The sequence below is a fragment of the Canis aureus genome, chromosome 16 (assembly GCF_053574225.1).
Source record: "Canis aureus isolate CA01 chromosome 16, VMU_Caureus_v.1.0, whole genome shotgun sequence".
NCBI classification, from domain to species: domain Eukaryota; kingdom Metazoa; phylum Chordata; class Mammalia; order Carnivora; family Canidae; genus Canis; species Canis aureus.
This window is the reverse complement of record NC_135626.1, coordinates 13,482,430-13,510,371: the sequence shown is the minus strand read 5'-3', so window position 1 is coordinate 13,510,371 and position 27,942 is coordinate 13,482,430. Positions and strand designations below refer to the sequence as shown.

The following is a 27,942-nucleotide window of genomic DNA, read 5'->3' as shown; positions in this document are numbered from 1 at the left end:
ACAGCATCCAGAGGGTAGTAGGGCTGATGGCAGGGGCCTCAAATGCCAGGCCGACCATTGGAGAATCATGGAAGGGTTCTGAGAGGGATGGGCATGGTCAGGTGGGTGCCTGAAGATTGCTCTGGTAACCAGTAAGAGGATGGATTAGAGTCCTAAGGACTAAGGCCAGGAGACCACTTGAGAAAATGAGATAGTGGGAAGGAAGTAGAACAGACCTACACATTGGTCTTGACATTGGGGAAACTTTTGTCTGGCTACCAGTGCCCATCTTAGAGAGGGTTTGGTATAATCACTCATGAAACCTTCACAGGATGACCAGGAAACATGCAGTAACAGCTTTGGTATCCACTTCTCAGACAGCAAAACTGATCAGCATGCTGGGTAGCCTTTGGCTTGGTCTCCTGGTTGGTCTTGTTTCAACTAGCTGGGAACTCCACAGATAGGTAAATACCGATCATGCAAGATGTGCTGAGCCTCTAAGGCTGGTTCCAGACAGCCCTAGAAGCAGAAAGTTTTCTTTCTTTTAAGGGCTTCACTTGCTGAGTATTTACTATATACCGAGTACTGCATCAGATGCTTGGCACAAAGACTTCATTTAACTTCGCAAGAACCCCCCCCGAGGAGGTGCTGATATTATCCACATTCTACCAATAAGGAAACCAAGACTCCTCCAATGGCTTGCCAAAGATCACACACAGCTTTTCCTTTAAATGGGAAAGCTTGGATTCAAGCTCAAGCCAGTCTGACCTCAATGATGACTCTTCATGATGGCCACGGAGGGCGTACTGTGAGCATGAAACCGCAGGGGGCAGAAAGCCCATGCCGGTGCCCAAGGCTAAAGGGGCCCAGTAAAGACACTGGGCTCATGTCACAGGGACTCCTGTGGTGATGAGGAGTGGTGATGGCTCCCAAGGATCAGACCTTGGGCTCCCTAGGCCCCTGGGAAACATGGGCATCCCACTGGCCCTAAACACCCTGTTCTTCCCAAGGAAGGGCCATGGAACCTGCTCAGGAGACTGAATTACATCCTCACCCTCCAGAGCCAGAGTTTCCCCCTCCCTCTGTCATGGACTCCTTTTCACTCTCCCCTCCCCCACAGAGCTCCTCTCACCACTATCCTGCTCAGACCCTTCCAGAACTAGCAAAGCCATTGGTCCAGGTGGTGAGAAAGAGCACACATCCAGATATTGAAAATGTACACACAAAGTTTTTGTTTTTAACTCAAGAAAGGGCTTTTATTGTTTTTTAAACTCACTTCCTGGGAAGTTAATTTTTAAAACACTCTTACGGAGTTTGTTCATCACTTGTGCTACATTCAAAAACAATAATGCCAAAAAAAATACAAAAACCAATAATGCCAACCAAGACCCTCAGTGATGGGGTGAGCACCCCATCCAGACTCTGACATGGGCAATGAAGCCAAGGCCCACCTTTGAAGTCTGGGAGGGCAGGCCCAATTGATGTAGCCCCTTGTAACTCCCACCCTCCAGGCCCCAGTGTAGAGATGCTCAAGGAAACTTGTGGATCTGTGATTAGCTTCCTGTGAACTCTAAAAAAGTGTTCTTAAAAACAGTACCGAGTTATTTTTTATTTACATAATTAATTATTTTTAATTATTATTTTTAATTAGGTTACAATGCCTCAGTGTAAAGGAGCCAGGGAGAAAGGTGGGCCCATTGATAATGGGCCACATTCTGTTCATAGACTTAAAGACACATAGAAACTATATTACAGATGCATGTGCCAGTGCAAGACATGCAGGTGTGCTGTGTGCAGCAGATGGACACGCATATGCATGTGCGTGGAGGTGCGACATATACCCACAGGCACAAGGATGAGCAGGACACAGATGCTCCTACAGCCCAGCCTCCCTTTCCTTTTCAGCACCAGCCTTCCTGCAGTAGGAACCCCACAAAGGCAACTGAAATCCCTTTTATGGCCCATGTTTTCAGGGGAGGTATCTGAGGCCTGCTTTATTTTCCTTTGGGATTCAATCTCTTGAGCATTTGGTCAGTAAATGCCAAGCCAGCCAGGCATGGATCCCAGGGAGAAGATGAAGTCTGCCCCAACATGGCCAGGTCCACACACATGCTCCAGCACACCAGCTCCGAGCAGGCCAAATATCAGCTGTCTTGGGGTGAGGCAGTGGCAGGAGGTGCACCTCTCTGTGGCCACTTGCCAGCATGCACACCCCACCAGGGTTCCGCTTCCAGTGCTGCCTCCAACCTGGGCAGTTTGTCCTTCATTGTAGGAATGTGAGGATGGCTCCTGGGGCCAGATGGGCAGGCCAGTGTAGGATCAGAGATTGGATTCCAGTTACTTCAGCATCTACTGGGCCACAGCCCTGTGAGTCTAGGGCCCTTGGTTGGCCAGCCCCTGGTGTCTCTTCTACAGGGGAGCCACGTGGGGAAGGAGTAAAGTGGGCAAAGAAGGTGGGTGTTCCCGGCTCAGGCCTCTGCCCAGAGCTTTCATTTAACCCATTCTCCAGATGGTGCTGAGTGTGAAACAATTAAGGAGACTTAGTCTACCTCATCTGGCTGCCAAATAATGATTAGTGTGCTGGGAACCACCTAAAGCTGTAGGAGGGCTTTTTAGACGTTCCCAAGCAGGCCTTTAATACCACCACCACCCTGCCCCTGCCACAATGTTAAAAGTAAACGACAACAAAAAAGGAATCTTGACTTCTCTAATGCTGGCCCCTGCCTCAGTGAGGCCCACAAATACCCCCTGAGGGCTCCGAGCCTCCATATCAGCATTCTTAGTAGACAAGAGCTCTGGCAGGACCCCCCGTGAGGTGGGCACGGTACAGCCCTCCATGTGCATGAGGCAACTGAACCAGGCCGGCCTGGCCCCCAGTGGGAGGTATCTGCCGTGGTGGTAAACCAGGCCTCCACCTGCGAGCTTGGTTTCCTACCTCCTGCCTTGCCAACCAGCTGGGTAGGGTTTCTAAGGTACAATGGGCACCTCCCTTTCCCACAGGATGGGTCCCACCAGGGGGAGCCAGGGTAAGGAGGAAGGCCTCACGGGAGCCCTGCCCCCCCAAACCCCAGATGATGAACATTCCAATCCTGTCTCTGGACTTGTGCGCTGAGGTCATGCAGCATGACAGAAGGAGGAGGGCCGGGAGAGGGGCCACAGTCCTCAGCCCCCTGCCGCAGGGGCGGCTGTCGGCATGAGGGCAGTGGGCCTTTGGAGGCGTGGGATGAGCGTGCTGTCGGCGGCCCTGGGCGCATGCAGGGGCTCAGGATGCAGCCTCATCTTCTTGGACGCCGGGGAGCTCCAGGCTCTTGCCCCCTTCACCACACCTGTCTTTCCTGTTCAGGGGACACCAGGGGCAGAGGGACCTCAGGGGTCAGAACGAGGACTCAGGAAGACACTCTTTCACACACATAGCCATTCCTTTCTGCAATTCCTCAACCACTGCCCTCTGCCCCTTATGCCCCTCCCCCCACCCCTCACCATGTCTCAAAGCTTCCCTCAGCCCTGCCCCCTGCAGTGTGCCCCTTGCTGGTCTCCCTATCCCTAGTCTTGGCCCACAACCCTCTGTGGTTCACTGTTGCCTAGAGATGAAGTCCAGCCTTCCCAGCCTGGCTTCCAGAGCTGCTCACCAGCTGACCCCACTGAGTCCCCTGCATCCTTGAGTAGCAGCCAGATCACAGGCCTTCCCTGTTGGTCTAGCTCAGCCCCCATCGTTCTGGATAGAGGGGCTTTGGTTTTGTATTTTCTTTGCCTTGTTCACAGGGCAGAGTCTACCTATCAGTCTTGGAATTCAGTCACATGTTTAATAGATTCTTGTATTCGATTATTCCCCTAAGATTTTTCTTTTTAAAATAGCCAGTGAATATATTTTGATGTAAAAAAAAAAAAATCAATCCCATTTAACTCTACTGTAGGGCTTCACCAATTATCCCAAAGCATAAAAAACAATCTATCAAGGACAAATGTTAGGACTCTATGATGAGGTAAAACCTGCTTTTCAAAACTAAACTTAGGACACAGAATTACAGAATTTTATACCTGAAAAGGATTAAGCCCAATCCTCTCACAGTCCAGATGAGCAGACTAGCCTTTCTCCCCATTAACATGTCCATAAAAGGACAATGATTAATGATTGCCTTGTTCAGCCATATTCTTAGGACCCAGTTCTGTGCCAGACATAGACTAGGTGTCTTCAGCCTGCAAGTGCCCTGTCCCAGCACTAGGGAGCGCTGACTCACAGGCACTGAGAGAGTAACCCTCCATCCAGGTTTGTCCATCATCACCGTCCTGCGTAATGCCTATTGTCCTGCCATAGTAACAGCTTCCTCTTTCACTCTCGGAAGTGGCTCTGTTTGGATGCTAAGGATGTGGTCGCCTACACTAAACCCAATTCCAGCATCAAGGCCTGCAGACTGAGAGAAGCTCAGGGAACTCCTTCTCGTCACCCTGGCCACCTCACTGAACATAAGTTCAGTACTGTCAAGACCTCTCCAAAGACCCACCCCACAACCTCCAGGGGCCAGGAGGTTTGTCAAGTGGAGGGCAAGCAGTTGGTATATGAGCCTCCTGAGTGCAAACAACCTCTGGCTGGAGCAGACACCAGCCTGTCCATGATGATGGGACCTGACACTTCTGAAGAGCCCACTTACAAAAGGGTGGCCTCTCACGAAACCAAGGTCTGCCCCCCACCACACAGCACATGTCATGTTACTCCTTCCCCAGAAGGAGAGGCTCAGGTACCTGAAAAACTGGCACTCACCTCTCTAGGGAGCAAGCCTTCTCCACACAGCAGGTGGAGGGGCAGAGGATGGGGGCAGGGTGCGGGGTGCACAGTGTCTCCCCTCTGTAGAACCCTTCACCGGCCAGAGGAAGGCAACCACTGTCCAAGGACTACCTTCTGGTCCAGGACTCCCTCACAATTTTCCCTTTGCAGGTCTGTGCACAAACTCCAACAGGCCTTGTTGGCAACCCAAACTGACTTTTATTTTAAAGGGAGCAGGTGGAAAAGCTGAGGACGAGGCTGACAGAGGTTTGGGGAGCTGCTCTTCTGGCCTCTCCTAGGGGGTGGTGAATGCACATGCGTGGTTCGCAGTAGGGAGCTTTTGGCCAATGGGAGTTCCTTTTCCCTGGCCCTATCAGCCAGCCTGTCCATACTTACTCACTGGACAAGCATGTACAAAGTGATAACTGAGCATATGCCTCAGCCACAGCTGAAGGTAGCATGGATTACTCAGGAAAGCTAACACTCCCCCAGGCCAGGAAGAGTCAGCAGAAGCGCCCCTCCTTCCACAGACAGGCAACTTTCTACAAGAAGCAGACATGATGCCTACACACCTCGACCTAGCTGTGGTGCCCTGAGAACAGAGGTACAAACGGGGCCCTCCCCTGAGATCTGGCTGTGTCCCTGGGCCCCAGGCTCAGCCTGTACAGCCCAGTGACAGTGAGAGTCACAGGGATACACACAGCCCTCACCCCACCCCAGGGAGCACCCTGCAGGCCTCAGCCCATCGGTACTTACGACAGTAAGTTTCCTGGAGCAGACATAGATCGCTCTTCCTTCCGAGCTTGGGGTTCAAATGGATTCCCAAAGGAACGCTTTCTCAGCATGGACTTAACCAGGATCTGGAGAGGACAGATCAGAGTGAGGAACACAAGACCTCAGGCTCCCAGACACACTGGCAGCCTCCACACTGACTCCATAAGGGTACATCTCCTGGGTGGGCTCTGCTGAGGTTCCCTTCCAGCCAACAGAGAAAGGAAGAGTATACTGGGTGGAGGAAATGGCAAGAGCACAAGGGGTGAAGGTTAAGGGTGAATTCTAGGAATGGTGAGGTGCTTCGCACAATTGTGCCTGGGGGCGCCCCAAGGCCAGGAGCAGACTATAAAGGGCCTGGAATGACAGACTAAGAGCAGGGACTTTTCCCTGAGGATATGGGGAGTGTAATCAGGGAATGCCTTAGAGCTAAGGTGGGAAGGATGGAGCAGAACAGAGGCTGTGGCAGGAGGAGCAGAGAGGAAGCAGCATGTGGCCCAGGGGAGATGCCTGGACAGAGAGAGGCTGCTGCACCCTGGTTCTCTAACTATCTCCCTTCTTCTGCAGCAAGAACACTTCTAGGTCCCTGCCTACACACACATGCCTACTATGGGGGTGCATTCAGTTGTCCATTGATTGATTGATTGATTGATAAAATATTTATTCATGAGACACACACACACACACACACACAGAGGCAGAGACATAGGCAAAGGGAGAAGCAGGCTCCATGCAGGGAGCCCAGTGTGGGACTTGATCCCGGGTCTCCAGGATTGGGCCCTGGGCTGAAGGCGGCGCCAAACCGCTGAGCCACCCGGGCTGCCCTAGTTGTCCTTTTAGTCATTTGTTTGTTCATTCATTCAACCAATAACTATTTATGGAGCTCCTACCCTTTGCCAGACACTATCATTCAAGGCACAGGTGCCAGCCACGCTGAGGCAAAAATTCTTGCCTTCATGGAGCTTAGGTTCTAGTTGGGGGGACATGCAGTAAAGAAGACAAATCGGTAAAACATATGCTAGTTAGTGGTGAGGGCTAAAGAGAAAAAAATAAAACAGGGCAGAAGGATACGGTATGACAAAGTGGAGGTGGGAATTTTAGATAAGGGGCCAGGGAAGGCTCACTTCTCACTCAAGTGACCTTGGAGAAAGGGCCCAAAGGGAGTGAAGAAGTGGGCCCTGCAGGTATCTGGGCAGGGGCACCCCCCAGCAAAGAAGGTTCTGGAGTGGCAGCTCATGTGGCATATGGTTACAGCTGAGCAAATGGAGGGAGGGGAGGAGAGAGGTAAGGTCAGTGGGGAGATGGAGGTGGGAGGTAGGCAGTCTGTGCTAGGTCCTCCCGGGTAGTCAAGGCTGTAGCTCTTACTCTGAGTGACAAGGAGGCCTAAGTGAGTAGGGTCTCAGCTGGCAAGTGACCTGATGAGTCACCAGGACCCCTTGCCCACTGAACTGAGCAGCAGTGGGGGTCAGGGTGGAAGCAGGGGACAACTTGGGAGGCTATCTCAGTGGTGAAGGAGAGAGACAAGGGTGGCCAAGACCAAGGAAGTAGTAGTAGAGACCCTACAGAAGTTGCCTGGCTCCAGGGGCCTTCTAGAGCCCCGGAGCTCCACAGATCATAGGAATGAGCAGGACTTTGGCCACCTGGCTCTAGCTGGGCCTGGATCCGGTAGGGAGGGCTGACATGCACAGAGCTCATGTCATGCAGGGCACAGGTATCAGCTCTCTCTTTGCCCTGTGATGACCCCGACTTGCTGTGATAGACCTCAGTGCAGGGCAGGCCATGGTTCTCAGTGTTCCCCCCAAGCGCCAAGTGGCCATTAGGTGCTACATGAGTAACTTCCAACAGTTAACATGGCAGATGAGAAAGACTAAACTGTGAGAGTGGAGGAAGCACATGAATGAGATCCAGGGGCTCAGGCGACCTCTCTAATTCAGAAGCCCCCAGGCTTTATAGGCTTTCTCACTGTCATGTCCTCGGCACTTTGTGCTGTGCCTAGAAACAGAGAGGGAAGGAAGGAGGGAGGAGGGCAGAGAGGAGGAGGGATGGAAGGAAGGAGGGAGGGAAGAAAATGCTTTTTGCAGTGTGGTGAATGCTGACACTTGGTGAGGGCAGTATATTGCTTTAAATCATTCACTCTCCTCACCAAGCCTCCAGGTCTCCCTAGCACGAGGCTGAATAACCGGATCTCTTTCAAACCCCACTGCCCTCCAGTAGGACTTTGGCAGATCAGCATCAGGGCCAGCCAACCATCAGGGCCCAGTAGAGCATGTCTCGGGCAGGAGCAATGCCCTCCTCAGGCCCTCCTAGGACAAGGGAGCCTTCTCCCCCTCACCCCCTTACCACTGTAGTCCAGCTGGGGATGAGCTTGATTGAATTCTTCACCTCCTCTTCCGTCACCTCCACCACACTGCAGTGCTCCTCCTCCGAGGGAAGGGGCTCCTCCCCACCTTTGGTCACCCAGGGGTGCACCTGTGGAGTTGGGAGGGCAGGGAGAGGTCAGACAGACAGACACCCCGTCAGCAAAGGACCATGGGCATTCTACCAGCAATCACCTGGAGGGGATCCACAGCCCACAAACCCCAAATCTAAACCCAATATATTTTGGTGTAGAGCTCTCTAGGAGGAGAAACTGAGGCTTCTTTGCTGTGTCCAAGACCAGCCCAGCCCAAGACCTCTGGTTCCCCAACCTTGATGTCTGGCACCCCAATTCTTGTTTCAGGATTTTTGTCTAGCATCTTCAGGATTAGGTCCTTGAGCTCCTCACTGACCTCTGGCCTACAAGGGGGGAAAGATGAGATAGTTAGTGAAGATTCTTTTCTGCCCACCTCCATCCCACCTGCTCTAGGATTCCCTGAATAGTACAGGTCAGGGCAGAGACACATCCAACCCTCATTTCTTCAGGAGCAAGAGGGATACCCCAAGGTACCAAGGCAGAAGGGTAGAGTTTCAGAACAAGTAGATGGATTATCCTTTTTTCCCGAATAGGAAGTAAAGCCATCTCCCTCAGGAGGCAGTCACCACAAACACAAATGCAGTTCTAGGGGGTACTAGACACCCCCTGGGGGGCAGAGATGGTGAGGACACTGTGAGAAGAGTCATTTTATGGGACACTAGGAGCCTTTACCATACTCGCCATCTTATCCTCTCCTCTGCCTGGGAGAGAAAGATTCTCATTTGACAGAGGAGGAAACTGAGGCCCAGAGAGGTTAGTGGGTTGACACATTGCTATTCAGAAGAGTGAGGGCAGGGATGAGACCAGGGGAAGGAGGAGCAGGACTCTCAACCCCACATTACCCTGACTGTTTCTGCCCAAACTCCAGGCTTCTCTGCTACCAACATTTTTGGGAAGCCCATTGTCTAAGCCTGCAGAGAAGGAACTCACTCTTGGGACTGTTGACCTTGGATCCCTCTGCTGTTGTACTTAATCCCTTTTACAACTCCTGGGCTGGGAGGAAGAGACCTCTGGCATGGGGTACAGCAGGAGGAAAGGTACAGAGAGAGGCAATTATAGGAAAGGGATGGAATCTAGTTAGCTAGTGCTGTGTGGGATGAGGTGGCAAATTCCAGAGGTCCTCGAATGGCAGAGCCAGGAAAGGGCCTCTTCATGGGGGCTTTGGGAAGCCATGGAAAAACTTTCAGCAAGAGATATGGTGAGGTATGTTCTGCTTTATCAGGGTCACCCTGGCCTGATTGTGGTGGCCACACTGGAAGGAGGGTGGCAGCAGGGAGACCAAAGACAAGGCTGAGGACAGAACCACTTAGGGGCACAGGTGGCAATGGAGTCAAGAGATCTATACGAGGTAGAGTCAACAGGGCTTGGGGACCAGATGGGGAGTGGGCACAAGGCAGTAAGAGCCATCGAGGACAACACCCAGGATGGTTTTTGACTTGCCCAGGCACTTTGATCAGATGGCAGAAGGACCCTGAAAAGTAAGGAGCCATGATCGCCAATATCATAATCAGAAGAACCACAGATGAGCAGGGACACCTCTCCAAATAGTCCTCTGAGCTCAGAGATCTCAGTCACAAGTGAAGGGACAGGGAGGATGGAGTGGCTTCAAATCCCAGATCCTCTGATAACTCTCCTCTGGAGCCTCCACTTTTCCATCTATGATATGGGGAAGCACACTGGTATCCTGAAGTCCTCCTACCCCATGTGGGTGTAGGGTACCCTACATGGTTCCCTAGTCCGTGTAAAGTTGATGCCATTAACCCCACAGAAGCCTTTAGAGAAGGAGCAGTGTGAATGTGTGACCTGGGGTCATTCCTGCCCAACTCCTGGCCTCAGAGTTCCATTTGTACAATGGAATCCAATCAGGTATCTCTGAGACCTTGCTCTACAGTCCCACCCCTTCATCTGCTCAGGTGCCTCTCCCAGGAAACAGCACCCCCACCTCCAGATCTGCAGGCTGGGGTGGGGCCTTCAAAGGGCAAATGCTCTGCTACAAGTCAGACATGCCTCCCTGGGGGTGGGCAGGAGCCCCCTCGATGGGCAACTCACTCCTCAGGAAACACCACGGCCTCATTCTTGATCTTCCTATGCAGGGCCAGGATGTAATCATCGATGAATGGGCACTGTTGGGTGGAGAAGCAGACAAAGGATGCAGGCCCAGAGCCTCAACTTGCCCTGGGGGACTGATCCTATTTCTTAGTGCAGTCAGAAGTAGGGGCAGCTCTGGGCTCCTTGATAGATGGGAGATACCTTGTCAAACTTGTTTAGGGCCTGGCACATAGTAGGTGCTCAACAAACACTGAGGGAACAAATGAATCATTGAGGGAACAAATGAGGCTCAGTATACCCACTGGCCTTCCAGCCACCTGCAGAAAGGCCTCCGTTCCCAGGACTTAGAGTCTACAAACCATGTTCACTGAGATTCCCTCCTGCCTCTCAGTGCCATCACTAGAGTGGTTCCTCCTGGGGACATGGATTTCGGCCAAGTGTTGAGTGTTCTCAAGGCCCAGGCTTACCCAGAGCAAAACTCAAGGACAATTTGTAGAATGAATGAATGAATGAGTCAGTCAATGTGTGAAGGAATGAAAGAATGGATGGCATCAAGGGCCAGAGGACAGGGCGTGCTCTGGTGAAGAGAGGGCAACACCACCGTCTACACCTCCCACTGGGATGTCTGCTGTCCTGGAACTTCTTCACATGAATCTCCTCCCAAGGCTCAGGAGAAACAGAAAAAAGCCTCTTTTTCCCTCAGTCTTCTCTGAGCCAGGTGGGCCCTTTCAAAAGTCACTTTACTTTAGGACATGAAGGCAGGGCCTGCAGCTGTCATTCATCTTGGTACAGTGAGGCCCTGCCTGTGGTGCCAAGGGTGTAGGCCTGCCCAGCTTTGCCAGCCCACCCAACACTCACCTTTCCATAGACAAAGCAGTATAACGTGACCCCGGTGGCCCATACATCCAAGGCCTAGGAAAAGACAGGTAATATCAGTCCCCTGAAAAGAACCAACACCCTTTGCTCACGTGGGCTATGGGAGAGGGTACACTGGGAAACTCCTTCCTCAGTCATGTATTCACTCAACAAATACTCCCAGGTACTTGTTCTATACCTGACCCTGTGCTGAGCACTAGAGACAGGGTCAACCAGAACAGGACCCCTACCTCTCAGGGATTCTAAGTCCCCTCGGAACAGACCCAAACCAGATTTAACTCAACAGGTGCAAAACTACCTTCCCCTACAGGGTCACATTTGCCGTACCCACGGTGCCGAAAATATGGTGTGTATTAAACTTAGACTCACTAAACCAGTTTGTCATCCCTTTTCCTGATAATCCACTGGAGAAGCCACCATCCACCTGCTTTCTGACACTAGAAATAGCTCCTGCCCATACCAAGGCCCTGGCCCTCAGTCAGCTCCACGGCTCCTCACAGCTCCCCCATGTCCTGGGTTCTAACATGTGCCCTCTCTACATTTTCTCCTTCTGCAACCCCTCTCTTCTCCTGGTTTCCACTTCCTCTCATATGTGAATGATTCTCAAATGTCTACCTAACATATTCCTGCCACAGACACGTCATCTGAATCCAACCAGGGAACACCAGACAAATGTAAAATGACATCATTCTACAAAGTAACCAAACTGTTCTCTTCAAAAATGTCAAGGTCAGAATAGACAAAGAAAGACTGAGGAAATCTTCCAGATTAAAGGACCCCAGAGAGATGTGACCATTGAATACTCTAACCCCTGGATCAGGTCTTGGGCCAAAAATAAAAGGGGGGGGGCATTAAAGAACAACAGTATCCACACAACTGATAAAATGTGAATAAGGTCGATGAGATAATAGTCTTGTATCAATGATAGATTTTCTAACTTTGATAATCATACTGAGGTTATGTAAGAGAATGTCCTCGTTCTTAGAAAATATCTGCTAAAATATTTAGTGATAAGGGTAAACAGGACAAAATGTCAACAATTGGTGAATCTGCGTAAAAAGATACAAGGGAGTTTTTTTTGTATTATCCTTGCAATTCTGGGCAAATTTGGAATTATACCAAAATTAGAAGTTCTTAACCAAAATCTCTATGTCCCTGACCCCTCTCTTGAGCTCCACATCCACACACATGTCCGAATGCCTCTTGACCATTGGTTCCTTGGCAGGGGCACAGTGGGGTAGCCAGGACTCCCCAGGTGAGAGAAGGCATGTGTGCTCAGGGGAACACACTGCCTTGCAGCCGTCTGCTCAGAAAGCTTTGCTCACCACGTCTGTCAGTTAGGAGGAGCCACAAACCCTCAGGCCTTCTAAACTCTGCCCAAGACCCATCGTGCCCCCTTCCCTGTGCCCCTCAGTGCTCTTGCACCTTTCCTGGACTCCACCTCATACTCAAATCTTCCCATTCTTCAAGGCCTAATTCGAACCCTGCCATCTCCAAAAGTCTCAGGGGAACCTCCAACTTCTTCCTAAACATGAGTTCTCCTGCTCTTTTCACCATCTCCAGAAGGACAGGGAGTGGGGCTAGCTCAGGACTCAGCACAGAGCAGCTGGTAGAAGATATTTGCAGGGGAGGCCAGGGGCCATTCTGCTGGAAAATGAGAGGAGGTCAAAGTTGGGGAGTTTTTCAGGACTCCAGGAAGAGGCAAACAGGAAGGAAAGGACTGTGTTCAGTGTTCACTCCTGAGACCCAAGGACCCTGACACCCTCAGGTTGGAAAGGAGGCCCCACTGCAAGCTATCCCTCCCCTCGACCCAAGCCCCAACTCAGCCTAGGTCCTAGAAGCCACCTTCCCACTGAAGCTCTGGCCGGAATCAGAAATGGCTTCAGGTGCCATGAATGCTGGAGTCCCGGCTGTACTGGACAGCTGAGCATCGTTCCCCTCAAACTGGTTGCTAACGCCAAAGTCGGCAATCTTCACGTGCCCATCGTCTCCCAGGAGCAGGTTAGACGGCTTGATATCTCGGTGGATGATCTTCTGGCAATGCACTACAGAGAGAGGCAGCATGAGTGCTGGTCTGGGGGACAACTGCTGGGAGCACACCCCCCCCCCATCCCACCCTCACTTGGCCAGCTCAAACTCTAGGTAAGAAGGAATGGGCCATCCCAGCCCACGTACACACTCATCTCAGGAGGACCTTGAAAGAGGACTTTAGGGCCCTCTGCTCCACTATGCAGCAGACACCAAGGCCAGCCCAGGCTGTTAGAAGCAAAGCCAGGACTAGACTCTTAGGAGTCTTTGGACTCCAAATGCAGTGCTCTCTGTTGCTGAAGGGGGCCATCAGAGGAAATCGGGAAGGGAGGCTCTCCATAGACCATCTCTGGCCCTCTCTCATGTTATCTGCAGTCTCAAAGCCTGTCAAAAGGTTTCCCCAGTCTCTTCTCCCACCCAGCCTGGTCAGAGATGTTCTTCTACTTGGACTCAGGGTGGAACAGTGAGGTATCCTGCAGAAATACTGCCTTAGGCTTAGGGACTCTGAGCTAAAGAAGTTTCAGCAAGAAAGGGCATTCCAGGCCTTGGGACTGCTGGGATGACATGGCTGTGGTAAGGATCAGCCTTCTCCAGTAGGCTGAGGGCTTACCTTACTTCCCGAGTCTAGGACTGTCAGGAAAAGATGGGCATCTCAGGCTGAGATGGCCAGAGATGTCCCAGCTAAGAGAAGGCACTGACTCTACTCCACAGCTACCCACTTAGGGGTTCCCCACTCAGCATATACTTTCCCCTGGACCAGCAGATCCCACGAAGCTGGAGAGGAGGGAAGATGGAAAGGGTAGGAGAGGAGAGGCAGAGGACAGGAAGGCTAGGGGCAGAGGGAATGAATAGCGAGTGTCACACAATAACAACCAAACCAGTGGTCCTATAGTGACTGCCTCCTATGTGCCTGGGGTACACAAGAGATTTGACACATACCCATTAGAGTGCAGAGGCTCAAGGCACTGTGTATTTGACCATGGAAAGCGGTCCCAAATTCTTATCTCAAGCCCTTGCCTCTCCCCTGAACTTGGGTTCTTTATCCATGTGGCTATCCAGTAGACATCTCAATATTTCTTAGTAACACGTCTAATTCAGAACTTGATTTCTGAATATAACCCACCACCAACATAACCCACCACCACCACCACCAAACAGAACAGAAGACCCCTGCTCCTCCTCTGGTCTTTCCTTATTTGGTTAATGGCACATTATCAGGCCAAAAACCTCAGGATCATCCTCAACTCCTCTCTCTTTCAGAACCCACATTCTGTTCATCAGCAAGTCCTATGGGCTCAACTTCTGAGACACATTTCAGATCTGACTGCTTCTCATACCTGCATTGCTGTGCTTGCCCCACCTATAAGAATCAGGCCTGGGCTCTCTGACCACAGAGCCTTCCCCAAGCAGCCTTGGCCCTCCTCCCTTTTGACAACCAGAATCACAAGGAAGCTCTTCAGTGCCTGGTACTTCCATTCATCTGCCTGTCCAGCCCCTGGTTCTGACTAATGGGCTCTGGGAAGCCCTTCACCATGATTAGCTGGGTCTTGATAAGGCTTTACCCAAAAGCAAGATGGGGTTAGCTTACTTTGGCGTGAGTAGAGAACAGAGGATAGTAGACAACAGACCCTTAGCTGAAGAGAAGGGCCCAGGACAGTAAGGGGTGGAAGCCAACCTGGTACAGGATTGTGGGTGCCACTTGTCATACCCAGGGTAAATGCCCCTTTCCCATAAGTCTAGACCCTTGATAGGGACTTTCTGCAAAGCCCTCTTCTCTGTGTGCCTCAGTTTCCCCATAATATGCAAAGAGAGTATTAATTGGAGGGCCCTGAAGTGGCTCAAATGAGATAAAGACAATCCTGGTTCCTGTCAACTCAGCTAGGTCCTCACTCTGTTCACCCAGGGAGAGAATATGTTCCTGATAAACCAAGCTAGAGAGATGGGCATCATTCCTGTTCCCCAAATCAGGCCAGAAACCCAGGTGCCTGAGGGCCATCCCCTCCCCATGACAAGTCAGTCATCCAGTGCTGCCCCCACTCACCTCCTTCATATCTCTTCCCCACTGCCACTATCCTAATCCAGACCTTACCATCTGTCACTTGGGTTGTAGAAAAAAAAAAAAAAGCCTCCATCCTAACCGGCTGGCCACCTCTTGCCCTTTATTCAGCCACCACACAGCTGTCAGAAAGAGCTAAGATGTAAATCCTATCATGCCCTCCCTTCTCAAATCCCTCAGTGGTTTACAATGCTGATGGGATAAAATCAGGAAAGTCCTCGTGTAGGTACCACCAGCCCTCATGGTGTACCTTGAATAGAGCTTTCCAGAATGGTGTTTCACTACCCTCTGCCTCATGCTTCAACTGGATTTTACTTCTCCCCATTCTCAAATGGGACATGCCCAGTTTCCTCTGTGCCGCTGCTATGCAGTTCTCTCTGCTTGGCATACTTTCTCCCATCCATCCATCAAGCCTGGCCAGTGAACTCCTACTTATCCTTTAGGACCCTGGTCACAAGTAGCCTCCTCCAGGAGGCCTCCCCTCAGTGCTCTGACAGCCCTGTGCCTCCCCAACCTTAGTAGGCACTGCTCTATTTCTGCCTGCTTGGGTTCCTATTCCTCCTACTAGGCTGTGAGATCCCTGAATTCACATCTGGGTCTTTGTCACCTCCTTGCCTGCAGCTGTCACTTAGTAGGTACTTATATATGAATGAAGTGAGTGAAGTAAATGAATGAGTGATAGAGGTTAACCTAACATTCTTCTTCCTGAGCTTTTATCACCTTAGGGCTCTCACAGTAAACACACCCTCCCTCACCCACAGTACCCATGACAGAACAAAAATGATTGGTAGATGGTGTTGACAGACAGGAACTGCTAAGAGCGAGCTCAGCCTGGGCTCCACCCCTTCTGGTGTGCCCCCACCCCCCCCACTCCCCCGTCCCCTGGTCCAGGGGGCAAGCAGCCCCTCACTCACAGTACTCAAGGCCCAGGATGATGTCCCGCAGGTAGAGACGAGCTTGCTCCTCCGGGAAGGGTTTGTCACTGGGAACCTCCATGACCGGCCTACAGGAAGGTGGGGAGGAGCAGTGTTCAGCTCAATCAGAAGGAATAAAGCAGACTGGTGAAGGGGATAGGGGCTGGGCCATTTAGGCCCCTCAGGACTTCCCAGGAGCCCTCCAACTGCTCCCCAGAACCCGTCATTAGCTCATATAATGAGTGTTTATATAATGAAACAAAACACACACAGACTCAAATATCTCTTTACAATCATTATAATTTCAAATTAGCTTGATCTTAATTTCTGATTGGCCTGGTATTCCTTCTAAGTACTTAATTGCAAAGGTGGCATTTAGAGCAGTGTTTTTCAAACTGTAGGTTTAGACCTAATAGAGAGTCATGAAATCAATTTACTGGTTGGCTAATGCTTTTTTTTTAAAAATGAACTAGAATTTATCAGAGTATATCATATTTAATGAAGCTATGTACTGTTTTGTACAACTTTGGTTTCAGTTACAGGTATGGATGGTAACGTAAAACTGGTATTTCTTAAGTTAAATGAAGGTCAAAAACATTTGAAAGCCTCTGAATCTTAAAGGGATGCTACTCTTAGCACCCCCACTCCCTGCAGAGAGACAAATTACCGGCTACAGCCTGTATTCAAGGTCTCAACAGTTAGGGTCTCTGGTCCACCCAGGCCTGTGCCCATTACCCCATGTCTGTGTTTTGCAATAATCCTGGGAGGGCCAAATAGGGCAGACATGAATTAGAACCTAATTAGACATTAGATAAACCACTTACCCACTCTGAACCTCAGCTTCCCCTCTTGTAAATGGCAGCGAATAGAGTCCCACCCACCCAACACACAAACTTATAAAGCTGCGAGAACTCTGTGATTTGAACCCACGTAAGAGTTAGCTCCATCTCTACAAATTTGCTTGAGAAACCCTCCTTTCTTCTACCTCTCCTCCCTCATAATCTTTCCAGTTCTTCAAAGCCTGGCTCAAAACCCACCCCCTTTCAAAGGACTTCCTGAATGTCCCAGCCTTACTGACCCCCACCAGACTTCAAAGAATTTTCCTCTTGGTCTCTCGTTTTCCCCCAGACCAGAGCTCCCCACAGGGCTTTGGCCTCTGCTTTCTCCTAGAGCAACTAACCCTGGGACTAGGGACACAGCGAGGGAAAAGAAGGCCTGGATTAGACTTGGCCTGCCTGATTGGGAAGGGGAACTCACCCCTTTCTCAGGAGGTCAAACACTGAAAGAAAAGAAAAGAAAAAGTAAGTAAGGTACAGCCAGGCTGGCAAAGCAAGTGATGCCAAGGTCCCTCCCTGTTCTGGAAGGCAGGAGAGGGTCAGGCATCCAAGCATACCTGAGGGAGGGATGGGACAAGGGTCCCAAGGTCTCAGAGGAAGTGAATGGGTAAGAGTGGTTGGTTCTACCTATGGATCTGCCTCATCTGATTCAGCATGGGTTCCTTTGCTGGGAAGGAGGTGGGAGCCTTGGAGATGAGGCAGGAATTTTCCTAAAGGTCATAGCAGACAGGCAGGTAGGACAGGGAGTGAAGACTAAAGCCTTGGCCTTAATTTCTAAGCCAGTGGTTTTTCTGCCCCATTTCAGGGCCTCTAAACCCAGCCATGAATTAGGCACCATGAACTAAAACAATAACTACATTAACAACAATCTTGTATACAATGACTCATTTATCATATCAGCCCTATGAGGTACATATATAATCCCCGTTTTACAGGTGAGGAAACTGAGGCACAGAACTATCAGACAGGGTCTGGGAACCCACATCACATAGCCTGCTTCCTACATGTACCTGATCCACTGTCTCTCTGATTAATGGAGTGGGGGCTTGGGAATATTTATTGAATCTAACTGGATATTCTAAGCCGGAATTGGCAGGAATGGGCAGGGGCATCCAGGGCTTGAGAACATGTTCACACAGCCCATCTGAAGGTCATGTGTATCCCTGGGGAGCCCTTAGATTGACCTTAGGTAAGCTGCTTTGGGAATGAGCTAGGTTACTTACCCAAATAGAGATTGTCCTCAGCTGGGTCATCCAAAACCTAGTCAAAGGGAACAGATATGGGAGTAGGGGTTGGGGAGGCATGGGTTGGGGGTCCCAGACTTCCTTGTATCCACTAGCCCCAGGACTCCCAATATGCAGTGACCCCAGACAATGGAGCAGGAACTGTGCAGGCACTGGACAGATGAGGCCTCAACAACCACTGACCCTCAACCCTGGCCCACCAAGTGACATCCAGCTCTTTTCCCCTCCTGCCATGATGAGAGGCTCATTTCTTGATTCTAGGCAGCCCCTAACCCTCACTGAGACCTTGAGAACATCCCAGACCAGCGTAAACTGACCCCTGAAGCCTCCTTATGGCCCCTACCCTAGGTCTAGCGCTATCTTTGGAGGCCCTAGCTTCATGCACTCCTCCAGTGGGAACCGTAGTTCTGTACCAAGTGTCTCCGAGCACAGGACTTGGGCCAAGTTCCCACCCATTCATTGTTTCCTACCTCAATCAACTTGACCACATTCACATGGTCCAGCTTCTTCAGTATGGCAATCTCCTGGTACACGCGCTCAAGAGGCAGTAGCTGCTTGGCTGATCCTCCTGAGGTGGCTTGGGACCCTCTGGGGGGAGGGCGACCTGTGACCACGAAGGTGAGTTAGGCCCCTGCTGCAGGAGGCCTAGCCTCACCATGGCCCCACAGCCAGCCTCAAGCAAGAATCCTGTAGTAAGACCATGGTCTTGGCCCCAACCCACCAAGCACATTCCCACCACCAGGTCTCTGCTCATGGTGTCCCCACCTCTACCCCCAGTCCTAACAAAAACTAGCTAGGGGCCAAGGTCCCCTCTTCCTCTGCCCCCAGGCAAGGAGCTCCCAAGCACAGGACCCAACAGATACATACGTGGAAAGCCATACTGCTTCAGTAACTTCTTTTTGGAAAGAACTTTCATTGCCTGAGGAGGGAGGGGCAGAAATGTCACTTGTGTGCAGGCACCAGGAGCTAGAAAAGGCTGGTTACATATGGATGAAGGTCCAGAAAGGAACACTGGGTGACTGCCACCAGAACTGAAGGTATGGCTCAGGTGCGTGGTTAAGCTGGTTTAGGAAGGCCATGTCTAAGTTAAGCTGGTTTAGGAAAGCTGGTTAAGCTGGTTTAGGAAAGCTGGTTAAGCTGGTTTAGGAAGGACATGTCTAAGGCCTTACCCCTATTACCCCAACAAGCCTTTCTGGAGCTCTTCCCTCAGAGGGGTCTGGCCTCTGCTTGCATATTTTCAGGGTCAAGAAGCTTACTCCTTTAACTAAGCATACCCTTAGGGACAGGAGCACACTCCTCTAGAGGTAGCCTTGTCCTATCTTCCCAGCACAGCCACTGCCTACCTCCAGGCTTTTGGGCCTGGCTGGGGCAACACCTCCCTCCCATCCCCAGACTCACATAGTGCCTGTCTTCACTTTCGTTGTAGGCCAGCCTCACCACGCCGTAGGCACCCTGGAAATAGGCACTGGTCAGCCCCACCTGGACAGGGCAGCCTCCCCCAGTACTGGCTCAGGGGATAGGGAGCCCCTTCCCCCCAGAGCCCATCCCCCCCCCCCCCCCCCCCCCAGCTGGCCACTAGCAGGCATACATTTCTGGCAGACAGGGAGAGAACTCCTGTGCCCTGGTACCTTCCTCTGCCTGCCTCAACACAGCTGTATGCTCCCTCAGTCCCTCTTTGCTTTCCATCAGAAACTAAGGAAGCAGGAATGGGGAATCATTTCCCACCCCTCCCTGGGTATTTCCTAGAGGACAAAACTTTCTTCACTTCTAGGCTGGGGCCTTTCTGGCTCTGCCTCACATTCCCAGTGGAGAAGGAACAGCCAAGCAGAGGGTCCTGACAGGCCGCCTCCACGAGTCCTCATGAGAAAAGCCTGCACTGCCCGTCCTGGTCCTACCTTGCCAATCTCACTCTGTAGCTTGTACTGGTTCAGCTGCACACAGTCCTGGGGGCAGGGGGAGGGGAGAAAGGGAGGAGCATCAGGTAAAGCTTGATCCAGAGGCAATATTGATCCCACCTCAGGAGCCTGTGCAGGGTCCAATCTCGGCTCTGGGCCCCTGACTCTCAGACCCCACATCTCATCAACCTTTTAAGTCTGGATGGGGAAACCTGGTGATGTCCATGCCACCAAAAGTGACTAAAGGCCTTTGATAGTGGTTTTGCAAATATGAATGGTGAGCCATGGCTGTTAAGAACCCCAGGAAGTGGTGAAGGAAAAATGCAGATTCTTGCCTGAATCCTGGCGTCTGGGAGACCTAAATCTGTGAGAAACATGTGAGCAAGTAGTTCTAGAAGCAGCTAAATGCAAGGTCTTGGCTGTATGGACAAGAAAGATGAGGAGAGCTTTAGGGACAGGAGACCAGAGCCCTGGCTCAGGCATAAAAAGCCCTTAGCCTCTGCAATTGGGAGATTGCTTGCTTGGTACTAGGATTCACTTTCAGATCTAAGTGGCAAGGACAGAGACAGTGAGCCAGAGGAACAGAAGCAAGAACAGAAGCTGGAAGCATACTGGCAGCTTCTGAGTCAGAGGAGACTCTAAGAAGCAGGATTAGAAGTGGGGGCTAAAGCTAGGTTAGACTGATGGGGAGGGTAGGCACACTATCTATCCTCAAATCTCTAAGAGGACTTCTTAGGGGACAAGAGAGGGGCCTCTTTCTGAGGTCTGGCCTAAGGGTAGGAATGGTGGGACTCACAGGAGGCAGTGCTGGGCTCAGATGGAGTACCCCTGGTGGGAAGAGCCTTGTTGTGAGGGAGCAAGTTCCTTAGTTCTGGGGGGTATGCAAAGCAAAGGCTAGGCAGCTGTGTGGCAAGGGCCAGAACAGAAAAGCATCTCCACTGAGGACTACTGACGAGCTCATGAGGACCCCCTCGCTCTGCCCCACCAACCTCTGCATCTGAGATGGCCACATGGTGAGACTCAATGGTGGGCCTCCGCCAGGCCCGTGGGGAGATGTGGCTGGCAGGCCCAGTGGCGTAAGGCCCACCCTGGGCCTCCAGGCAGCTTCCTGCTGGCCGCTCTTGCAGGGAGAACTTCCTAGCTGAGAGGCTGGGCCGGACTAGGGGAGTTCTTGAAGCACCACCAGGGATCACGGAGGCAGCTCTGGTCCTTGGCAGAGGGTCCACACCATTTCTGGCAGGCTCTGGGCCACCACCTGCCTCCTCTAGGTGGGCCACATCAATGGCTGCCACTCGCTCCACCAAGTCTGCCCGGGGGTCCTGGCAGCAGACTGCTGGGCCCCCCTCCATTGCCACAGTTAGGGGGCTCCTCTGTGCAGCCTTATTGAGAACCTGAGAAGAGAGGAAAGAGAAGGCTTCAATCCTGGCCCTGGAGTATGGAGGTCAGATTTCTAGGCCCTTCTCCCACTGCAGCCATAACCTAAAGGTTTTGCCCTACCTTCATGGCTTTGCCCTACCTGTTCCTTCTGCCTGAGTTGCCAGCATCCCTACTAACTAAAGGAATTCCAAAAACTCATCTGGCTTTGCTGCAGAGCAGCCCTCCAGACCTCAGTATCCCCATCTGTAAAATAGGTATAGTCACGTCTGCCTTCCTGGCTTCACAGGGAAGCAGGGAGAAGCTGATGTTCTAGAGTCAGGACAGACATGTGCAGAATCCCGGAGGCCCAGCAGCACTGGGAGAAACAAAGTCCAGGGTCAGCTCAGGCCCCATCCAGCAGACAGCCCAGTGACTCACCAGCCCCACCCTTGACTGCAGAGCATTCCAATGCTGCTGCCTGGAAGCTGAGCTGACAGGTCATGCAAAGACCTCCCTGATACACCAACCAGTCACTCACCTCCTCCACAAAGGCCTCTCCAAGACCACAGAGCAAGTTTGCCATCTCCCATTACTCCCTTTCCTGCCTCAGCAAAGCCTGCAGCCTAGGACAGGGTCCATTAGCAGAGGGGCTGCTGCTTTGGTGGCTGTCAAGAGAAACTCCACTAAACTAAAAGGTCACTCCTTATTTTTCCTGTTTTTTCCTTCCAGTTTATTTGTGTGTCCAAAATATTTGTCATAGCTGCTTAGGCTGAGATGTTCTCCATGGCCTGGCCTTACACCCATCCTGACCCTATTACATTCTGAGTCCCAAACCAGGCCCCAGGCTAAGGACTGAGACTAGCTTGAACCCCACACCAATCTCCAACCCCAGCCCCAGCCCTCACCTTCAACCACAACCCTGGGCTGAACCCCTGACACTCAGGCTGAGCACTGGCTCCAACCCAGCCTGATGCCATTCCTTCTTCCCGGCTCAGATTTAGTGTCATTTCAGGAAAAGGAAGTGAGTGGACTCCTGACCCTCTGCCCTTCCTGGCTGGTGCTCACTTCCTTTGTACCCACACAATGACTTTAAGAACATAGCCCTTGTTCCCCTATCACCTTGCTTTGACACATATCCAGGAGGTAGGGCTCACTGGAGCCCACTGGCCACAGAGGATCCTGGGCTGGGCTCCAATCCTACCTGTCATCCTACTGTGGGGCCCAAGGCAGGCTCCTTTCCTGACTCTGAGCCTCAGTCTCTCCGTCTATACCACAGATACAGGACCTTCTCAGATTCCCTAGGGCCACCACAAGGCTTGGAGATAGATAGTGGGCAAGGTTGTCATCCAGAACCCCTGTGCTTGGCACACAGTGTGTTGAATGAGTGGAAACCTAGAGGTAGTAGAGCTGATGTTGACATGCAGAAAGGAAGGGGGAAGGAAATCCAGACTGGCAACAGGAAAGAAGGCTGGACCTAGAGGAATACGGCAGTGGAGGGGGGGGATGGGAGAGCACTTGGTGAGCCTAGAGCCTCAAGGAGGTCTCCCTGGAGGAAGTGAAAGAATGAGTAGGCCTGAACATCAGGGAGACCTCCCTGGAGGAGGTAAGGGAGGCAAGTAGGGCTAGAGCATCAAGAAGGCCTCTCTAAAGGAGATGAGGAAGGTGAATAGAGCTGAAGCATCAAGGAGTCCTCCCTAGAAGAGATGAGGGAGGGACAGTGAATACATTTGAAATATCAGGGAGGCTTTAGGAACCAGGCCATTTGCAGGAAGGATGACGCTAAGGCTGAAGGGAGCCTTCCAAGCCTGGCCAGCCCATCCCACTGCTCCCTGTAGATGGGCCACACTGCCACCCTTCACCCTCACCCATAGCCCCCTTTCCTTCTCCTAGAATATAAAATCCATAGATTAGGGCTCTTGTCTGCCTTGCCTCCACAAGATCATTGGTGTTTGCAGCAGTACCTCATACATGGTAGGAGCTCAATACATGTTGTGTGAATGAGTCGTTGCCATAGTGATCATTATAGTGCTGTCCCCAATTGGCATGGGAAAGCAGCCTCACAAGGCGACCCCAACAAGCCTGGGGCCCCAGTCCATGGTAGGGAACGAATCAGTGTCAGGAGCTCTAGCTCTCTGGGCTGCAGTCTCCAGACAGGCAGAGGCCACTGGTGGCCCCGCCCATACAATTTGCATATGATTTCCCTGAGGTAGTTATCCCATAAAGTCACCATCCTTGGCTTCCCTTCCTTCTCTTTTCTCAGATGGGAAAGTCAGGCTCAGCCAGGGCCAGGGATGGGTCAGGCTCACACAGTAAGTCGAGGCAGAAGTCTTTCTGTTCCAGCCAGAGGCCCTGTTCCCTGGTTAAGGGCCCAGGCTTCATCTCTTCCTGGTGTGGGCCCTCTGCGCCCCAGTTTGCCTCATTTATGGAATGGGGCTAATAGCAGTTGCATCTCACTGGGTAGTCATGAGGCATAAAGGTGTGAATGCTGCCCACACTGGCTCAGGGCTAAGCCTGCCACTGGGGAAGCCCCATGAAAGAGAGTTGTGCTGCTGTTGTTGCAATTGCCTAGGACACACTGTGGCCCAGATGGACGTGCGGGCGGCATAAGGCATAAGGCGGCTATGATGGCTGACGTCAGGCCCTCCACCCTCCCTCCTGCCTGGATCAAATTCAGGTGACTAAGCATGTCTGCGCAGGAGGCAGTGGGGAGGCCCCAAGTTCCAGCCTCACGTCCAGGCGGCAGGGCCTAGCACCGGAGGCTACCCATCTGAGGGCATGTGTCCACACATGAGAGAATGTGTGCAAGCAGGGATGTGGGTTGGGGTCACGGTGTGTGTCTGTGCATGTGGGGCAGAGGAGTCCACACACAGCAGCACATCTGCATAGAGGCAGGACTCTCTCAGTGTGGTCTACAGGTGTAGAAATGCGCTCATGTGTACTGGGTGCCTTTAGGTCTTCGTGTATGTGTGCTCCAGAATGGGGGATGGGGTCTGCGTGGGGACCATGGAAACCTGGTCTCAGAAGGTCAAGTCTGAACTTCCCATGTGGTCACCTATCCACCCGGCTGGGCTGTGTGTCCTGGGCAGGGCCACCCAGAGGGTCTCTTAAGGCCCTCCACAAGCTGAGGCCTCAGTTGAGACTTTGTTGAAGCTGACTAGGTAGGGAACTAGGCTACATGGGCAAATGAAAGGGCCAAGGGACAGACTAGGACTCAGGCCCATGGCCTGGCACGGACTCTATGGGTAAGGAGAGCCTTCCACCAACCTAGCTAGCCCTGCAGCTAAGAAGGACCAGACCCAGGCCCTCTCTCACTGTGAAAAGCTACCCTCATCCCGTCCTCCCAGACGTGGGCCATGTTGCCTTGGAAAAGTCATTGCAACTACTGGAGCCTCAGTTTCCCCATATGTGAATCAAACAGGAGGAGGCTGCATCCTGCCAACTCCCAGGACTATAGAAGGAAGTAGATGAGATTGTGGATAGAGAAGTGGTTTGTGCCTGAGTGATAAGGGACTAGGATGTATCTATATCTAGAAGCCACCAAGAAAGAGAGCCGTGACCCTGGCCCCAGAGGCCTCAGGCTCTGCCCCTGACCCACAGGTGTCTGGTGGGCCTGGCCTCCTCAGGATGTACCCTATTCACCTGGGCCGCTCAGAGGAGGCCCAGAGCAGGAGAAAGCAGGCAGACCCTGCTCTTGTCCAAGTGTTCAAGCGTCCCCTAGTGGGACTTCAGGCACCACTCAGACCTCACTCTGGGTTCTGGAAGGTTGCTGTGACTCTCAGGGCCAGGTTGAGCAGCTACCACCCAGGCAGAGAGGACATGGCCCGGCCACCCAAAACTGGCCAGAAGGGAAGGCTGCAAGGAGGCAGTCTAACCACCCAGGCCAGACATGGCAGTTGGCCCTGACATCGCCAGGCTGCCTCATAGGAGCTGTGTTTATGCTCCTGACAAGCGTCTGGACAGCCCTGGCAACAGGTACCCTCTGCAGCTCCTGCCTCCGCCCGGGATGACTCAGTTCTCCTTGAGGGAGGCCCAGGCATCTAGTGCCAAGTCATGCTCGAGGATGCCTACTGTGAGGACGCCCCCTCCCATCGTCCCCAGAGAGGCCCCAAACACTGAGGTGGGCTCTGTGCCCAATTTGACATGGCAACCCTCAGCACATCTTGGCTGATGATCTCTGGGCATCACCTTCTAGCTCGGCCCCTCCTCACCTCCCACACCAGGACTGCACTTCCAGCTCAATTCTTTCCAGCCAGCTGCATCCTCCCCACCATGTTCTGGGGCCACTCACACTCACAAGGTTCCCATTCAACTTAGCATTTCCCCCAAGCCTGCTCTTCCTCCTCTGCCTGTCACAGAGGTGGGTACTGTCATCCTTCCAATTCTCCAGAAACCCAGGAGAAACCCAGGAGCCCACATTCTCCCTTTTGCCCATCCTTGCTTCCCTAGCCCCACTCTCTGCTCTGGCTGCCCCACACCACTCACAGCCTCCCAAACTGCAGACTCGGTTCTGCTGCCAGGCCTTTGCACAAGCTGTGCTTTCTGCCAGGGACACACCTCCCTCTCTTTTGCTGCTGGAGGATAGCTCAGATATCTCCTCCTCTGGGAGCCCTCCTGGATCTCCCCACTGCTGAGTGAGGTCACTAAGTTGAACCCCTTGCAAAGTCAGGATTTGGACCTCGGCTTTTCTTTCCCCCTGCTTCTGCTGCAGTCTCCCCACCTCCAGGCTCATACCCTGACCCCACCCCACACCCTCCTCCACACCAGTTGCTAGAGGGAATATTTCTAACATGCAAATATGGTCACAATTCTCTAATACTCGGCCTTCCAGGAACTTGGAATCTGGAGGGCGGAAGAAGAGGAGACCTAGCCTCGCACTGGGCCTTACAGGGTAAGGAGCAACCAGAGAGAGACAAATCTAGAGTCACTCATTTATGGAACAAATATTCAATAAGCACCTGCCATATATGCCCAGGCACTGTGCTAGGTAGGTGCTGAGGAGGATAGAGCAGTGAACCACAAAGACAAAGTCCTTGCTTTCACGCAGTTTAATTTCTAGTAAGGGCAAGAAGCAACAAACAAGAAAGGCTGTAACAAACGGCTGATATATGTCAAGTGGTCTGTGCTATGGAGAAAAACACAACCGTGTAAAGGGAATCAAGAGTGAGGGGTTGGGGGGGGGTACTATTTATAGTGTGGTCAGAAAGGCCTTCCTGTAGGATTTGAGTAGAATCTGAAAGAAGTGAGGAGGCAAGTAGTGTGCCCACCTGGGAAGGGCATTTCAGGCAGAGGAACCAGCAACTGCAAAGGCTGAGGTGGGATAGTGCTCACACTGTCTGGGGAACAAGAGGCGAATGTTCCTGGAGTGGGGTTCTGCATGTGAGAGGTACCCAGGCGAGCAGAGTTTACCTGGATGAGAAGGCCCAGCCATTCAATGTGCCTGGCCCAAGGGACAGCTTTCTGCAGGAGGTGGCATGTAAGCTCTTTCATGCCCACTGAGTAAGGATTTCAGAGGGGAAGAGGATGGAAGTTCTCACTGTGCATGACAGAGAGCCATTTTCAGGCTGGGACTCGGGGCTTGGCTTTGGAGGGGTTTGTGGACCGAGTCCAGGAGGTCTCAAAAGCCAGAGGATGGCTTTGAGCAGGGCAATGACTCAGAGGAGGTTTAAAATGATCCCCCTGCCTTATGTGGGGACTGAGGGGGAGAGGCCAAGGAGGATACAAGGGTCCCCAGAGTCTGTGGGCCTAGGACACAGTCTGACACACGGTAGGTGCTCAATCTGTACTTGCTGAACGAAGAAGCGAGGGCTGTGTGGGGCCCATGCATCCTCAAGGACACAAAGTGTGTGATCCTCCGACTCCCTGGCCCATGAGGCAGATGTACGCAGGCAGGCACGATCCTGAGGCCCGGGACGCACTCCAGCGGCGTCCGTGTGCTCGGCCCTCACACACCATTGCATCCAGTCATGCCCTCCCCTCACACCCGGGCACACTCCCGTGTCCACGTGACGCGCACACCCACCTCCAACACCACCACACACAGGTCCTGCGCACATGTGCACCCTCGGAGCCGCCAATTCTGTGCCTATCAGGCCCTGAAGCCAATACCTCTCCCCTGCATCCCAGCCCCGTCCAGGGGAGGGCTGCGTAGCTAAAGCCACCGCCACATCTGTCCCATTCACACACCCCGCCCCCCGCCGCCTCTCCCAGGTTTTTCAGGAAGCCTCGGCGGACGGCCGTGTAGGAGGAGCGCTGCGCGTCGATGCACATGTGGGTGCACAGGTCCGGGCCCACTCTGCAGAGACACGGCCTCCCACCCACGGCCGGGGCGGGGGTGGGTGGTGGGCAGGGCACCAACGCGGTCCCGCAGACCCGAGCCGTGGAGGGACGCAGATGGCGGAGCGCCCGCGTAGAAGCGGTCCCGGCTGCCGGCGCAGACAGAAGCAGGCTCCGGGAGGCTCCTATAGATGCGGCCCCCCGAGCACCGACGCGGCCCCGGTGGCCCTGGTTAGACGCGGCCTCGTCGACCATCCCTCTTCCCTACGTCCCCTCCGGCTCCCGCCCCGGCCCCGGCCCCGGCCCCGGCCCCGCCGCCCCCTACCTCGGCGCCAGGCCACAGTCTCCGCGGCTCCCGCGGTCCGCGCCCCGCCCCAGCAGCCTCGCCCGGGTCGCGATCGCAGCGCTCAGACCGCCGGCGCCGCGGCCGCAGACAAGCCCCGCCCCCGCC

The 27,942-nt window shown here is 52.8% G+C and overlaps 1 protein-coding gene across 1 annotated transcript; it reads right to left on the bottom strand.

The window, feature by feature from the left end:
- Positions 1–1,207: 1,207 nt before the first annotated feature.
- Positions 1,208–27,942, bottom strand: CAMKK1 (calcium/calmodulin dependent protein kinase kinase 1). The gene is made up of 16 exons (XM_077851641.1): positions 27,817–27,942; positions 20,852–21,253; positions 19,863–19,910; positions 19,366–19,419; positions 18,835–18,886; positions 18,438–18,571; positions 17,947–17,983; positions 17,145–17,166; positions 15,888–15,976; positions 12,735–12,934; positions 10,872–10,925; positions 10,014–10,087; positions 8,200–8,287; positions 7,853–7,981; positions 5,498–5,601; positions 1,208–3,314 (listed from the first exon to the last, which is right to left on the bottom strand). The coding sequence occupies exons 2-16, from the start codon at positions 21,209–21,211 to the stop codon at positions 3,242–3,244; spliced, it is 1,518 nt and encodes a 505-aa protein (XP_077707767.1). The 5' UTR covers positions 21,212–21,253; positions 27,817–27,942; the 3' UTR covers positions 1,208–3,241.